The sequence below is a fragment of the Gopherus flavomarginatus genome, chromosome 1, assembly GCF_025201925.1.
Source record: "Gopherus flavomarginatus isolate rGopFla2 chromosome 1, rGopFla2.mat.asm, whole genome shotgun sequence".
NCBI lineage: Eukaryota > Metazoa > Chordata > Testudines > Testudinidae > Gopherus > Gopherus flavomarginatus.
The window spans coordinates 378870476-378886665 of NC_066617.1; the positions used below are offsets into that span (position 1 = coordinate 378870476).

General features: G+C 43.8%; 1 protein-coding gene across 1 annotated transcript; it reads right to left on the bottom strand.

Moving 5' to 3' along the window:
* Positions 1 to 12415: 12415 nt before the first annotated feature.
* On the bottom strand, positions 12416 to 13363 carry LOC127050307 (olfactory receptor 52E4-like). The gene has a single exon (XM_050952182.1). The coding sequence runs from the start codon at positions 13361 to 13363 to the stop codon at positions 12416 to 12418; it is 948 nt and encodes a 315-aa protein (XP_050808139.1).
* Between the last annotated feature and the right edge of the window lie 2827 nt (positions 13364 to 16190).

Sequence of the window (16190 nt, forward strand, 5' to 3'; positions counted from 1 at the left end):
CCTTTTACCTGTAAAGGGTTAAGAAGCTCAGATAACCTGGCTGACACCAGCCCAATGGACCAATAAGGGGACAAGAGACTTCCAAATCTTGCGGGTGGGGTCTTTTGTTTGTGCTCTTTGTGTTGGGGGTTGTTCGTTCTTGGGACTAAGAGGGACCAGACATCAATCCATGTTCTCGAAATCTTTCTGCACAATTCTCTCATATTTCAAACTTGTAAGTAACAGCCAGGCAAGGCATGTTAGTTTTATCTTTGTTTTCTCAACTTGTGAATTTTCCGTTTGCTAGAAGGAGGTTTATCTCTGTTCTGTTGTAACCTTGCAATGAAGGCTAGAGGGGGTTCCTCTGGGCTCTCTGAATCTGATTACCCTGTAAAGTTATTTTCCATCCTGATTTTACAGAGATTTTTTTTCTTTTTAATAAAATCCTTCATTTAAGAACCTGACTGAATTTTCCATTGTCCAAAGACCCAGGGGTTGGGTCTTTGATCACTTTGTAACTTATTGGTTAGGATACTATTCTCAAGCCTCCCCAGGAAAGGAGGTGTAAGGGCTTGAGGGGATATTCTGGGGGAAGAGGAACTCCAAGTGGTCCTTTCCCTGTTTCTTGTTAAATCACTTGGTGGTGGTGGCATGCCAATTTTTAACCTAAGCTGGTAAAAATAAGCTTAGGGAGCTTTCATGTGGGTCCCCACATCTGTACCCCAGAGTTCAGAATGAGGGAGGAAGCCTGACAACAGGTTTCCCAAATCCCACAAATGTGCCCTGAGCAGCAGGAAAATGGTTATTTTGCATGGGGCTCACAACATCTCCCGCTGGAGCTATTCCACTTTGTACAAATACCGGGCTGAGCAGAAAGAGGCTTGGGAATCCTAGCTCCATCGGATGGTCGACAATTGCAAGCTCAGTAGCATAGAGAGGGGGGACTGCTACTCCAGGGATGTAGTGGCAGGGGTATGGGGATGCATCCCTGCCCCAACAGTGGTGTAGAATTCTGTCACTGGGTCAGCTGGGAATCCAACCGAAACTCGCTGACTGGGTCTCTGGCCACAAGGTTTGCTGCCCCAGGCCACTTGCTACTCTCCCGTCGGTTGGCAACAGGATCCACAGGGGTTTCTCTGGTTCATCTGAGTAGGAGGCCAGAGCCAGTCCAGTGGTGCCTTGGTCAGAGGGTGCTCCAGCAGCTCTGGCCAGTCCTGTAGCCAGCTCAGTGGGGATCCACTGCAGTCTGCCATCTTGGGAGAGGGCAGGAGATATCTGTCTCCTTCAGTGGCTTCAGCCTAACAGAACCCCCAGGACCACCCTTTATAATTCCTGTTCCACCCTCTGACTTCCAGTGGGAGGGGTGAGCATGTCTCGGCTTTGCCCACTAGGATTTACAGAGTGGTATCTCCCCCTCCGGCTCAGTGTGAGGACTCCCCTCTCCGCTAAATGCCTACATTTCCCTCTATGTGTTTCAGAGGTAAGATGAAATTGTTCCAAACCATTCTTTTGGATTTACAATAATCTAAAGAATCCTCAACTGACATTTTATTGAATATAGTCACAGCTTTACCTGTTAACTTTTCAACTAAATTGGGCATCTTCTGGTCATCAGGAATCTTATGAATCACACAGAGGTACTGAAGTATTCAGCTATATCACCTACCTCATTGTATATATTGTACAGCTGTTCCCATTTGCAGATTTTTGGAGAGGTGAAAATAAATGAAGTGAAGAGATTCTGGTTCTGCTTTTCCAGCAAATCCAATTAGTGTTTCCACTCTCTCTCTTTCTTCTCTATTTCTTTTTGTTTTAGTTCAATAGGCCTTCTGTGTTCAGCCTCCTCTCTGGCAGCCTCTGCCTGTGTCAGCTCCACAATTCTCCTATGTCCTTTTCCTTTTTCTACTGCCTGCAATCTGAATAGCTCTAATTTGGGAGGGATTGCAACTGCTTTGGAGGACAGGGTCATAATTCAAAATGATCTGGACAAATTGAAGAAATGGTCTGAGGTTAACTGGATGAAGTTTAACAAAGAAAAATGCAAAGTGCTCCACTTAGGAAGGAAAAATCAGTTTCAAATATACAGAATGGGAAGAGACTGTCTAGGCAGGAGTACGGCAGAAAGGGATCTAGGGATTACAGTGGACCACAAGCTAAATATGAGTCAATAGTGTAATGCTGTTGCAGAAAAGGCAAATGTGATGCTGGGATGCTCTCATAGGTTTCACCCCAACTCTGAACCTTAGAGTATAGATGTGGGGACCTGCATGTGAACCTCCTAAGCTTAATTACCAGCTTAGATCAATGGGCTGCCACTATCCAAATGTTTGTTTTTTGGAAAACTCTGTTTTCCCCCACAAAACCTTCCTCTCCCTGGGTAGCCTTGAGAGACTCCTCCACTAATTCCCTGGTGAACACTGATTCAAATCCTTGGATCTTAAAACAAGGAAGAATTACTCATTCCCCCTCTCTTTTTCTCCCTCCACCAATCCCTGGTGAGTCCAGATACAATCCCCTTGGATCTGAAAAACAGAGAAAAAATCAATCAGGTTCTTAAAAAGAAGGCTTTTAATTAAAGAAAAGAAAGGTAAAAGAAAAAAAAATCTCTGGGAGACATCATACAAGCTGATCTCACAGACAACAGATTCAAAACACAGAGGATGTTCCCCTGGGCAAAATTTAGTACAGAAAAGAATTCCCAATTTGATTATTCCTCTAATTGCACAAAGACAAAGTCACAAAAAGAAAATAAACATAAACCTATTTATTCTTTTCTAAAACTCACTACTCTGATAAGAGGCTGGTTCCTTGATCATTTCCACTCCAGCTGAAACTGAAACTGATTCTAAACAAAGGAAACTTCCCTCCTTCCTTTTGAAACATCTTGTTCCTATATTGGTTCCTCTGGTCAGGTGTCAGCTAGGCTAAGTGAACTTCTTAACCCTTTACAGGTAAAAGAGGCTTTAACCCTTAACCATCTGTTTATGACAGATGCATTAACAGGCGTGTTGTGAGCAAGAGACAAGAAGTCATTCTTCCACTCCACTCTGCACTGTTTAGGCCTCAGCTGGAGTATTGTGTCCAGTTCTGGGCACTGCTTTTCAAGAAAGATGTGGAGAAATTGGAGAGGGTCCAGAGATGAGCAACAAGAATGATTAAAGGTCTTGAGAACATGACCTATGAAGGAAGGCTGAAAGAATTGGGTTTGTTTAGTTTGGAAAAGAGAAGACTGAGAGGGGACATGATAGCAGTTTTCAGGTATCTAAAAGGGTGTCATCAGGAGGAGGGAGAAAACTTGTTCACCTTAGCCTCCAATGATAGAACAAGAAGCAATGGGCTTAAACTGCAGCAAGGGAGATTTAGGTTGGACATTAGGAAAAAGTTCCTAACTGTCAGGGTGGTTAAAGGCTGGAATAAATTGCCTAGGGAGGTTGTGGAATCTCCATCTCTGGAGATATTTAAGGGTAGGTTAGATAAATGTCTATCAGCGATGGTCTAGACAGTATTTGGTCCTACCATGAGGGCAGGAGACTGGACTCGATGGCCTCTCGAGGTCCCTTCCAGTCCTAGAATCTATGAATAATTTCACCATTGTTTCACTATTTTCACTGATCATGCAACTTTTCTGTACTTCCTTCCCTTTCCTTAAATAAGCAAACAGAAAATAACAAACTAGTAACCTCTTTGACTCACCTTCAGCCACTACATTAAAGTTTCATTAAAATCTCTACACAAGTGTTTGCAATGCAAGTCTCACTCAGAACAAGCTTTGCACCAGACCCTGTTCCTGAGCAGATTTCCCTTTACACTTTAAAAAACACATTCTTTTAAGTAAAAAATATAAAACAGATTTATTAAGTTCAGAAATATAGATGTTAAGTTATTATTAGTAATAAGTGCACAGATCAAAGTAGATTACCCAAGAAATAAAACAAAATCATAAACTGAGTTCTATATACTAGACAGGATTTGACTCAAACAGTGTCTCAACCTGATGGTACAAACTGTTCACCAGTCTTCCATTCAGAGACTGCTAATTCTACTTTACACCCTGGGACAATCTCCTTAGTCAAAGTTTTCTTCCTCTAACCCTGTTTTCAGGTGTTGGGTTGTAAGGAGTAAGACCAAGTGGTGATGTCACTTCCACTTTTAACAGCTTCTGCCATGCGGAGGGAAGTTCATTCCTCCAAATAAAGCCCAAAGCACACTGAGTGGAGAAGTACAGACTGAATATAGAGTCCAGAGTCACAGGAGCTAGTCACATGCCCTTGCATGTTTTGATAGGTCATAGAAGGAGCCATCAGCCATATCTTGGCAAGAATCTCCCCAGAAAAGTCCATCAGGTGGGGAGAAGCTTCTTCCACCATCCGTTGTGTACACTGATGGGTCCCAAACATGAATAGTGCATTGACAATGTGCTAGGTAGATGGGATGTAAACTACCGTTTGGGAGCTACCACAGGAACAAACACATCTGAAATACAGATACATAGTCAACAGTCATAATATCAGGTATAAAAATGAGACATGCATACAAATAAGATAATCATGTTCAGCCAATCACAACTTTTCCATTGACATATTTTGTACAAGATTTATTGAAATAATATAACAGTGAGGAATACGGGGATACCAGTGTCTTGCTTTGGGGTACAGAGTGTCACAGCATTATGTCTATTGAACTAGATCCCTCTGAGATACAATTTTCTATTTTTATATAAGCTTCTGATTTAGGGTGTACTGATAATATTAATTTGGATAATATGGGAATTTAGCTTATTAATGTAATTTTATTTGATCTTCATAATAATATTAATAATAATTAATATGGGTTTAGGCTTGCCAATCTGTTTGATCAGAAAATAAAAGTTCTTGTCCTGAATCAGGCTCCACAGAATTTATAAAGGACCCTCGGGGGTTTGAGGGAAAGCTCACACTGAGACAGATAGAGCTTTAAACACTTTTTATTAAAATCAATAATAAAAACTAAAAGGTAAAATACTCAAGAGTTACAAAGTTACAATTGCATTTCTGCTATTCAAAGATACACATGATAACATAGTATTATATGCAACAAACCTTTGGTTAATATCCTCACACCCTTCCTTGAAAACCTGGTGGTAAGAGACACAGGACCAGCCTTGCAGTTCATGTTTCTCAATTCTTGAGTGAGGGATGCAGTGCTTAGAAAATGCTAAGATCTGTTAAAGCTGACTAGGTTCTATTTGACTATCTTAAACTTAAATCAAAACCTAATAAACAAAGAATAAAACTTAGGGAAACCAAGTTTAGCCTAGTTCTCTTGAAACTTAAAGTTTAAGAAGAACAAGTTTAGCCTACGAATAGTAGCAGTCATTGTAGTGGAAGAAGTACGTGAGAAATGGAGATAGAGAGAAAAATGGAGATCTAAAGCCAGGAAGAAAATGGAAAAAAAATGAGAGAATGGAGATCCTATATTGAGGTGGTTGCCTCTTTTATAAGGCAAATGCCAGAAATCCTTCCTCTTATGCCCAAATTTCATTCCTCAACACAGAAATGTTAGGGTACACTTACCCCATAGGCTAGTATGTATGTGCGTTTTGATGACAGGTATGTACGCACATTAGTCTTTGTGGTGTACTTGTTAAGTCTGTGGGAAACCTCTGCTATGCCATTTGTCATTGTCTATCCGTCTAAATAAAAGGTCATAGACATAGGCATGGGTACTCATCTATTTAGATAACAAGCTATATGTCAACTTTGCTTTCTGATTAAAAGATATTAATCTAGATATGCTAACTTTGCTTTAGCTTAACATAAAGGATATGGCCTGTAGGTGTCTTGCATTACAGCAAAACTTACTTTAATACACTTCTATAAACCTAATAAAATACATCAAATAGAAAGATATCTATATATATGCAAGCAGGTTAGTCCTATAGGCTACAAAGACATTCATCAATGTCTTGAAAAAGACTACATTCTGGTATGTAATACAGAAGAAAAACAATCCGAGGTACAGAAAAAAGGAAAATGAAAGAGTGTTTTCCCCATTACTCATCTCACATGTAATAGTGCATTGTACATGCATCTGAGGAAGTGGGTATTCACCCACGAAAGCTCATGCTCCAAAACGTCTGTTAGTCTATAAGGTGCCACAGGATTCTTTGCTGCTTTCACATGTAATAGATGATCCCTTAAAAATGTTCCTTTAACTTTTTTGTTCAGTGATAGTCACCTGCACTTTCTGTTTGTTAGACCCCAGGCTCACACTTGTTACTGGATTAACAGACCTTTTCCCACAGTATCTGGGGAACCATTCGTCCTGCCAGTCGCCATCATCTTCATGGGAAATCCCAAAGGAATGTAGCCTCCTTGAAAACTGAGTGCTGCCCTGATCGACCTTTGGGAAGGTGCTTAAGGGGGTCTGGTTGCATAGAAATGCAGGGTCTGTCTTGTTGTGCTACCGAAGCTTTTGGCACCCACGTGATTGTTGGCTGTTTAACTGCATTCCTTGGTAGGTTCACTTCAGAATTTGCTGATCATTTAATCTAGTAATGTATCCCCAGCAAGAAAGTTGCCAAAACTGACACAGCTGATGGGGGCGGTTGTGGGTTCAATGTATCCTCACTCCTAATCTTGTACTGCCCCTTGATTCGGAGCAGCTGCTGAAGACCAGGAGCATTGAAAATGTCAGGCCCAAGTGCTCAGCCTTCCTCAGCTACTGGAGTTGGGGTACCCATTGCTCTATAGACTTGCAGCTTTACAGCAAGCCTGGTGCCACAACATCCCCACAAAGGCTGCAGAAGGGAACAGGGAAGCAGCTGTTGCTCTCCAAGTGCTACATCTCGAGCAGCCTTCCACGTGCTTAGAAATCCCTCCTGACAGGTTAATACCAGTCAGGTTACAGTTTCAAGTTGTAGGCTGCTTGATGATAATGGCCAGGGACTTTGTTTTACCTGGACGAATAACCAGAGTAATGCACATAGCTTCTTGCCCAGCCAGATCAGCTCTCAGCTGCAGCGATTCCCAGTGCTGCACCTGCAGTGGTCACTGGCGTCGATGGAATGACAGCGCCTAGAGTGTTTGTAACTAGCACCTAGTGTGGGATATAGAATAGAATAGGCAGAGAGTGAGAGGCATTTGGTGAGGCGAGGGGTTGAGTTACAAAGGAAAAGGAGAGATGGACCTTAGTGAACGGAGAGAGATGGGATGAAACCCACTAAAACAAGGACTTCCTGCCTCTTCCATTCCAGGGAGCACTTTCCAAGGGAGAAGAGAAATCCTCTCCCTGACCCGAAACCAGCACTTCCTGGTTCACAAAAAATTTCCTTCAGGGGAGCCCAGCTGGATAAATCCTGGAACCAGAGCATTTGGGAAAACACTGAGGGCAGGGAAGCCATATGTGTTTGAAGACAACGTCTTGTGGACATCACCCTGCCCAGATCCACTCCCCTTCTACTCACAGTCCACTAGCATCTGCAAGGCAGTTCCACGTTTGCAGTCACAGCTCCACTCCAGCTCTTGTGGCTGGACACCTGCCTAGTGACTGTGTTTGGGTCCCACTCACTGGACCCATGTGATTTTGATTTGGAGCAATATTCAGGCTGTCTCTGGTTTTGGGTTTCTAGGCCCACTGTCAGGATGCAGCTTCCATTCTAGCACCTCCATCTGGCAGCAGAGACTATGCACCAAGCTCCAAGTCCCTGAGACTAATTTTGGCCTGGATCCCCCAGATTCTCCAATTCTTTCAGCACACCCTTCCAAGAGCTCCCCCTTGGGTCCACTCTGTTTCCAGTTTCTCTCTTTCCGCGCACATAATGGTTAAAGCAAACAGACCTGTGGCCACCTCGTACCTCCAGGCATTCTCCTTGTCAGACAGCACTAGCTTCCATCCCAGCTACTGAGCAGCTGGAAAGAAGGCACCATTTATGGAGGTCAGGGGCCTCTAGGCCCCTTGAGTTTCATACCTGAGTCCTGTTCACAGCACAAGGCCTAGACCCAGATGGAGCTGTTACCTGCAACACAGTTTGAGTGTCATATATGATGAGCTCTGTGCTGCTCTGTACTGAAAATTTAAAGAGGTAAACAGTGGTGTCCCCCAGGTTCTGTACTGAGACCAGTGCTGTTCAGCATTGTAACAGATTTTATACCTGCTCAACTCCTGCAATTCAAGGGGGTGGACCGAGTTTAACCCTGCCTCCCTGTGTCTACATCAGTTCAGATTTTCCTAGATGCAATAGCTGATGGATTCCTTTACCAAGTAGTTGCTGAACCAACAAGAGGGGATGCCATTTTAGATTTGGATTTGGTGAGTAGTAAGGACATCGTAGAAGAAATGGTTGTAGGGGACAACCTTGGTTTGAGTGATTATGAACTAATTCAATTTAAACTAAATGAAAGGATAAACAGAAATAGATCTGGGACTAGGGTTTTTTATTTCAAAAGGGCTAACTTTAAAAAATTAAGGAAATTAGGGAACTGGATTGGATTGAAGAACTTGGGGATCTAAAGATGGAGAAGGCCTGGAATTACTGAGCTGGATGAGCAAGCATCTCATAGAGGTGATTAAGACAAGCAGAAAGCCTACAAGGAATGGAAGATGGGAGGAAACAGCAAGGAAAGCTACCTTATTGAGGTCAGAACATGTAGGGGTAAAGTGAGAAAGGCCAAAAGCCGAATGGAGTTGTACCTTGCAAAGGGAATTAAAACCAATAGTAAATAACATATAAATAATAAGAAAACGAAGAAAGAAGAAGTGGGACCACTAAACACTGAGGATGGAGTGGAGGTTAAGGATAATCTAGGCATGGCCCAATATCTAAACAAATATTTTGTCTCAGTCTTTAACGAGGCTAATGAGGAGGTTAAAGATAATGGTAGGATGACAAATGGGAATGAGGATATGGAGGTAGATATTACCACATCTGAGGTAGAAGCCAAACTCAAACAACTTAATGGGACTAAAAGAGGGGGCCCTAGATAATCTTCATCCAAGAATATTAAAGTAACTGGCACATGAAATTGCAAGCCCATTAGCAACAATTTTTAATGAATCTGTAAACTCAGGGTTGTACCGTATGACTGGAGAATTGCTAACATAGTTTCTATTTTTAAGAAAGGGGGAAAAAGTGATCCAGGCAACTGCAGGCTTGTTAGTTTGACATCTGTAGTATGTACGGTCTTGGAAAAAAATTTGAAGGCTAAAGTAGTTAAGGACATTGAAGTCAATGGTAATTGGGACAAAATACAACATGGTTTTACAAAAGATAGATCATGCCAAACCAACCTGATCTCCTTCTTTGAGAAAGTTACAGATTTTTTAGACAGAAGAAATGCAGTGGGTCTAATTTACTTTGGCATTTGATTCAATTCCACATGGGGAATTATTAGCTAAATTGGAAAAGATGGGGATCAATATGAACGTTGAAAGGTGGATAAGGAACTGGTTAAAGGGGAGACTACAACAAGTCATACAGAAAGGTGAATTGTCAGGCTGGAGGGAGGTTATTAGTGGAGTTCCTCGGGAATCAGTTTTGGGACCAATCTTATTTAATCTTTTTATTATTGATCTTGGCATAAAAAGTGGGAATGTGCTAATAAAATTTGTGGATGACACAAAGCTGAGAGATATTGCCAATACAGAGAAGGACTGGGAGATCTGGATGAACTTGTAAACTGGAGTAATAGTAATAGGATGAAATTTAATAGTGAAAAGTGCAAGGTCATGCATTTAGGGATTAATAACAAGCATTATTGTTATAAGCTGGAGACGCATCAGTTGGAAGTAACAGAGGAGGAGAAGGACCTCGGAGCACTGGTTGATCATAGGGTGACTATGAGCTGCCAATGGGATATGGCCATGAAAAAAGCTAATGCAGTCTTGGGATGCATCAGGCGAGATATCTCCAGGGCCCCCAGAAAAGCTCTTGAGGGGGCACCTGCCCCACTTGCCTCCCCCTCAGGCAGCCCTGAGTCGCTCCCCATCTTTGGCAGCACTGAAGGGTCCCACACCATCGAAATGCTGCCGAAGACCTGGAGCGATTGAAGGGCCCCTCGCTGCTGAAATGCTGCCAAAGACTTGAAGCAATTGAAGGGTCCTTTGCCACTGAAATGCTGCCGAAGACCTGGACCGCTGCCGAGCCAGGGCTCGTGGGGCTCCCGTGGGGCCCAGAGCCTGGGGCCAATTGCCTCACTTGTCCCCCTCTCTGGATGGCCTTGAACCCCAGATTGTAGCCCAGAGGACTAGCTTGCCTTTATTACATTCACTGCTTTGCATTATATTCATTATAACTGAAGTGGGGGTGGAGGGGGTAGCTCCCTTTTATGGACCCTGCCAGGCAGTTAGTTATAAAATCCCTCTTAGTAGCTGTTCTATACTTGCTTTACCTGTAAATGGTAAAAAATCTCACTGCAATGAAAATCAAAAGGGAAGTGAGTTGGCATCTGGACAAAAGAGCCAATTGGAAGGCTAGAACTTTTTTAATTGAACTGCATTCGAGGGTGGGGGGGTAGACATTGAACAGATTCGATGTCAACCCGTCCACACAGGCCTGGAGGTGCAGCAGGTGACCTGGGACGATCATCTCAGCAACTCCCAGCATCTCAGGCTCTAGGTTGAGAAGAACAGGGTTGCCACCCCAGCCAATTGAGTGCTGAGGTATCTAAAATATACCGCGCCAGTCGACAACTAGTGGATGGATCCTTGTGGGTTTCCTGCAGGCAAACCACGGAGTGCCCTGCATCACGAAGGAAGGAGAGTACCTGGCAACTGTGGAGGCCCATCTTAGAGCCTCTGATGTTCAATGTTGAAAAGATGGTTGGCTTCATTCTGCTGGCTGAGGAGGATCCTTGTTGGCAGGAGGATCTGCAGCCAGCCTTGCAACAATCGCTGACAAACCTGAAAGGCTTGTGACAGAAGTTACAGGCCCACTAGCAGAGCAGGATGTCCTGCCTCCTGGTTAATATAATATATGGAGATATACCTATCGCATAGAACTGGAAGGGACACTGAAAGGTCATTGAGTTCAGCCCCCTGCGTTCACTAGCAGGACCACAACTGATTTTTGCCCCAGATCCCTAAATAGCCACCTCAAGCATTGAAGTCACAACCCACAAACCACTGAGCTATATCCCTCCTCTGAAACAGCACTTGTGGCCCAGAAGATGAGACGGAAGTCTCCCCGATGCTGGAGAGGGAGCTTGACCTTGCCCTTGAAATTACAAGCGTCCACCAGAAAATGGTGAAGCTTATCCCGCAGCACAGTGAGGGATGCTGTTGTGGACCCATAATAATCCTCAGACTGGGGTCCCATTACAACTCTGTAGCCCACTGTGCTTCGTCTCTACTGATGGTGATGCACAGCCTGTCTCTATCTCCAGAAAGGGAAAGGGAGCTGCAGGGAGGAGAATAGCCCCTAAACGGTCAGGGATGAGAGACAAAAAAAAAAGCAGCCCCTGAGATTCGTCCAAGAACAGGGGAAATGAGAAAAACCCTGGGTTGGAGCAATATGGAAGATGGAGAGGACAAAAATGGGTAAGGATTATCTGCCCCTGCAGCTAGGTCTCAAGGCAGCCTGAGCTGAGGGCTTCTTCTGCTGTTCTACCTGGGACTTCTGCCATTCCCTGGTGGCTCCTATGGGGTGGGAGGCTTGAACTCCTGCTTGCTGAAGCTAAGCAGTCTGGACTCAAGCCTTCTGCCAAGATGCTCCAAATCAATCACAGGCTGATTGCCATGTTCTGTTCATTCCTCTGAAGCACCTGGCACTGGGCACTGTCAGAAGACAGGCTACTGGGCTACATGGACCATTGGTTTTACCCAGTGTGTAGGCCTGTAGTTGCCTGGATCATTTTTTCCCCTTCTTAAAGATAGGAACTGTGTTAGCAATTCTCCAATCATACGGTACAATCCCTGAGTTTACAGATTCGTTAAAAATTCTTGCTAATGGGCTTGCAGTTTCGTGTGTCAGTTCCTTTAATATTCTTGGATGACGATTATCTGGGTCCTCCGATTTCGTCCCATTAAGCTGTTCGAGTCTGGCTTCTACTTCAGATGTGGTAATATCTACCTCCTTATCCTCATTCCCATTTGTCATCCTTCCATCATCCCTAAGCTCCTCATTAGCCTCATTAAAGACTGAGGCTTTTACCCAGTATGGCCATTCTGATCTTCTTTAGACGCCAGATGTATCTGCCTCCTGCTGTAACCCACCCAGGAGTCCTGATGGTGCCTCTTGCTCCACAGAGTTAGTAACAAAGTAAGAACAAACATTAAAATATTAACTCTAACCAGTGTCCTTAAGTGACTTGCCATAAGATGTGAGAACACACTGGTTTTAGAGATGACTGGGTCGCAGCTGTCTGTGCAGTAAGTGATTCAGGGAAGAGGTCTCATCACCATGCACCAGCCAGATCTGCACAGAGCTCAATCTGAGAGCCAGAGCACATGGAGAAAACATTTAAGTCTCTTTACGAGTAAAGAGCTGGAGCAGCCTGTCCCGGATCTGTTTGGTCCTTACCCCGTAAATGATGGGGTGCAACGTGGGGGGCACCAGCAGGTAAACATTGACAATGAGAACAAGGAAGTGCTGGGGCACATTGTGGCCAAACCGCTGCGTTAGAGAGAAGAAGAAATCTGGGATGTACAAAGCTGAGATGACACAAAGATGAGAGATGCAGGTCCCAAAAGTTTTGAGCCGGGCATCCTTTGTGCGGAGGCGGAAGATGGTCCGGAAGATCAGAGTATAGGACACAGTGATAAAAACCACATCCACTCCGTTCTCAGAGAAAAGGTCAAACAGTCCATAGTAACTACTGAAGCGAATGTCAGCGCAGGCCAGCTTCACCACAGCTATATGTCCACAGTGTAAATAGGGGATGATGTTGGTTCTGCAATATGGCCACTGCCTCGCCAGGAAGGGATAGGGTAATGCCAGTATGCCACTTCGCAGCACGACTGCCAGGCCTATCTTGGCCACAACAGAGTTTTTCAGGATCGTGGAATGTCTCAGGGGATGGCAGATGGCCACATAGCGATCAAAAGCCATGGCCACAAGGATCCCAGACTCCATTGCTGAGAAGGAGTGAAAAAAGTACATCTGGATGAGGCAGGCACTGAAACTGATCTCCCTGGAATTGAACCAGAAGATGCTCAGCATTTTTGGTATGGTGGATGTGGACATGACCAGGTCGGTGACAGCCAGCATGCAGAGGAAATAGAACATGGGCTCATGGAGGCTCGGCTCTCTCTTCACAATGAACAGGATGGTGAAGTTCCCCAACACGGCTATGGTGTACATGGTGCAGAAGGGGATGGAGATCCAGACATGGGCCATCTCCAGGCCAGGAATGCCCAGCAAGATGAAGGTGGAAGGGTTGGTGAAGTAGGTTATATTAGAATCTGACATGGAGTAGGGGAGAAGGTGTCCAACTCTGAGGCACAAGAGTGTCTCCTGCATGTACTGTATGTTCCCCTGACTTTCTGTGTGTTCCCAAGGTCTTGGGTGATGGTCGCAGTAGAAATGCCTGAATGAAGAGAACGTTAAAATGAGACACTGCATGCAGTAGTGGACACTGTTTTCATGGGAGAAGCAGACTGATAGCTCTTCACACACTGAAAAATTACATTTTTATTATTCAGAGAAAATAACTATGAACAATGACACTATTCAATCTAACTCTATATTTTTTGATGCTTCCTGAGTTAATAGTTCCTACACTTTTGGTGGGGGAACCTGAAGAGGGACCAACAGGAAACACAAGTGTGGATACTGGTTATCTATCATTGTTCCTTTATGCAATGAGAGCCAGGACAGTGAGTCCATATTGTAGTGAGTTTCCCATTCATCCAGTTGCTCGAAATCTGAGAGTGGAAAAAAACAAACTTTTGGGATGACGTGCTGAGAGAAACGTGCCAACTAGAACAGACCTCAGGGAAAAGACCTGGGCTCCATTGATAGCAGCTCAACAGAAACACCTGTTCATTCGCAGCAATGGACAAAACAAAAGAATGTTCAGATCCCTAAGATATGGGATGGAGCATAACATATTTGGGAATGTGTTCAGTTTTAGTCACCCAGTCTCTATTAAGCATATAGCATATATAAAAGTGATTTCCAAGACAGGCTTTGAGAATGGGGGAGGCTGCCATATGCAAACAGATAGAAAAGTCTGGGACTCTTTAGTTTACACAAGAGACAAAGAAGAGAGAGTATGATATAGGAGAGGAAAATAAAAATTGAAACTGATTTACGTTCAAATAATGGAAAACTCATGATTCCACAGTCAACAAAGTGATCAACTTTGGGTAAAACCTAGTTCAGTGGGAAAGTGAAGGCAGCAGTTGGGAGGTGGGAAACAATATGTAACAAAGTGGAGAAAGGGAAAATAGATAGCTAAGAATGAACTCGGGAAGTATGAAAATTGATAAGGGACATTAAAGCATCAGGGAAAACTCCATGTTTGGCAGGGCTCTGGATCACAAAAAGGAGGTTATTAAGTATGTTAACAACAAGAGAAATCCTAGAAAAGTTTTATGTTACATGTAAAGTATTAAATAAAAAGGGAAAAATTTTTTGTAAAAGAATTTACAAAATTAAGAAGCAATGGAAAAGCTGATATGGGATTAGTTAAAAAAAATCTCGAAATGCATGTAATGACAGTCACCAACAGAGTTTATGCAAAACAGATCTTGTCAAATAAACCTGATTTCCTCCTTTTATAAGAGTACACATTGATTGATCAAGGGAACAACGCAGGTGCTGCACACCTTGATTTCTCAGAGGCATTTCATTTAGTAGGGGAAAATATTGAGTTAATAATATTAACACACATAGACTCATAGACTCATAGTTCAGAAGGGACCAATCTGATCATCTAGTCTGACCTCCTGCACAAGGCAGGCCACAGAACCCCACCCATCCAATTTTATAACAACCCCTATCCCAGGACCGAGTTACTGAAATCCTCAAAAATGGTTTGAAGACCTCAAGCTGCAGAGAAGCCACCAGCAAGCGACCCGTGCCCCACGCTGCAGGGGAAGGCAAAAAACCTCCAGGGCACCTGCCAATCCGCCCTGGAGGAAAATTCCTTCCCGACCCCAAATATGGCGATCAGCTAAACCCTGAGCATGTGGGCAAGAGTCACCAGCTAGCACCCAAGAAGGAATTCTCCGCAGCAACTCAGTACCCATCGCATGCAACATCTCCCCGCAGACCATTGAGCAGACCTGTCTGGTGGTAATTCAAGATCAATTGCCCAAATTAACAATCCTATCATAACATCCCCTCCATATACTTATCAAGCTTTGTCTTAAAGCCAGGAAAGTCTTTTGCCCCTACTACTTCCCTCAGAAGGCTATTCCAGAACTTCACTCCCCTAATGGTCAGAAACCTTCGTCTAATTTCAAGTCTAAACTTCCTAATATCCAGTTTATACCCATTCGTCCTCGTGCCTACATTAGTACTAAACTTAAATAATTCCTCTCCCTCCCTAACGTTAACCCCCTTGATATATTTATATAGAGCGAGCATATCCCCCCTCAGCCTTCTTTTGGCCAGGCTAAACAAGCCAAGCTCTTTGAGTCTCCTTTCATAAGGCAGTTTTTCCATTCCTCGGATCATCCTCGTAGCCCGTCTCTGAACCTGTTCCAGTTTGAATTCATCCTTCTTGAACATGGGACACCAGAACTGCACACAGTATTCCAGATGGGGTCTCACCAACGCCTTATATAACGGTACTAACACCTCCTTATCCTTGCAGGAAATACCCCGCCTGATACATCCCAAAATCGCATTTGCTTTTTTAACAGCCGTATCACATTGGCGACTCATAGTCATCCTGCTATCAACCAGTACCCCAAGGTCCTTCTCCTCCTCCGTCACTTCCAACTGATGCGCCCCCAATGTATATCCAAAATTCTTATTATTAATTCCTAAATGCATGACCTTGCACTTTTCACTGTTGTATTTCATCCTATTTCTATTACTCCAGTTTACAAGGTGGTTCAGATCTTCCTGAATAGCATCCCTGTCCTTCTCCGTGTTAGCAATACCCCCCAGCTTCGTGTCATCCGCAAACTTTAGTAGCACATTCCCGCTCTTTGTGCCAAGGTCAGTAATAAAAAGGTTAAATAAGATCGGTCCCAAAACCGATCCTTGAGGGACTCCACTGGTGACCTCCTTCCAGCCCGACAGTTCACCTTTCAATACGACCCTCTGGAGTCTCCCCTTTAAC

What these genes read in the sequence shown, in the direction of transcription:
- LOC127050307 (XM_050952182.1), bottom strand. Translation starts at nt 13,363, where the DNA reads ATGTCAGATTCTAATATAACCTACTTCACCAACCCTTCCACCTTCATC.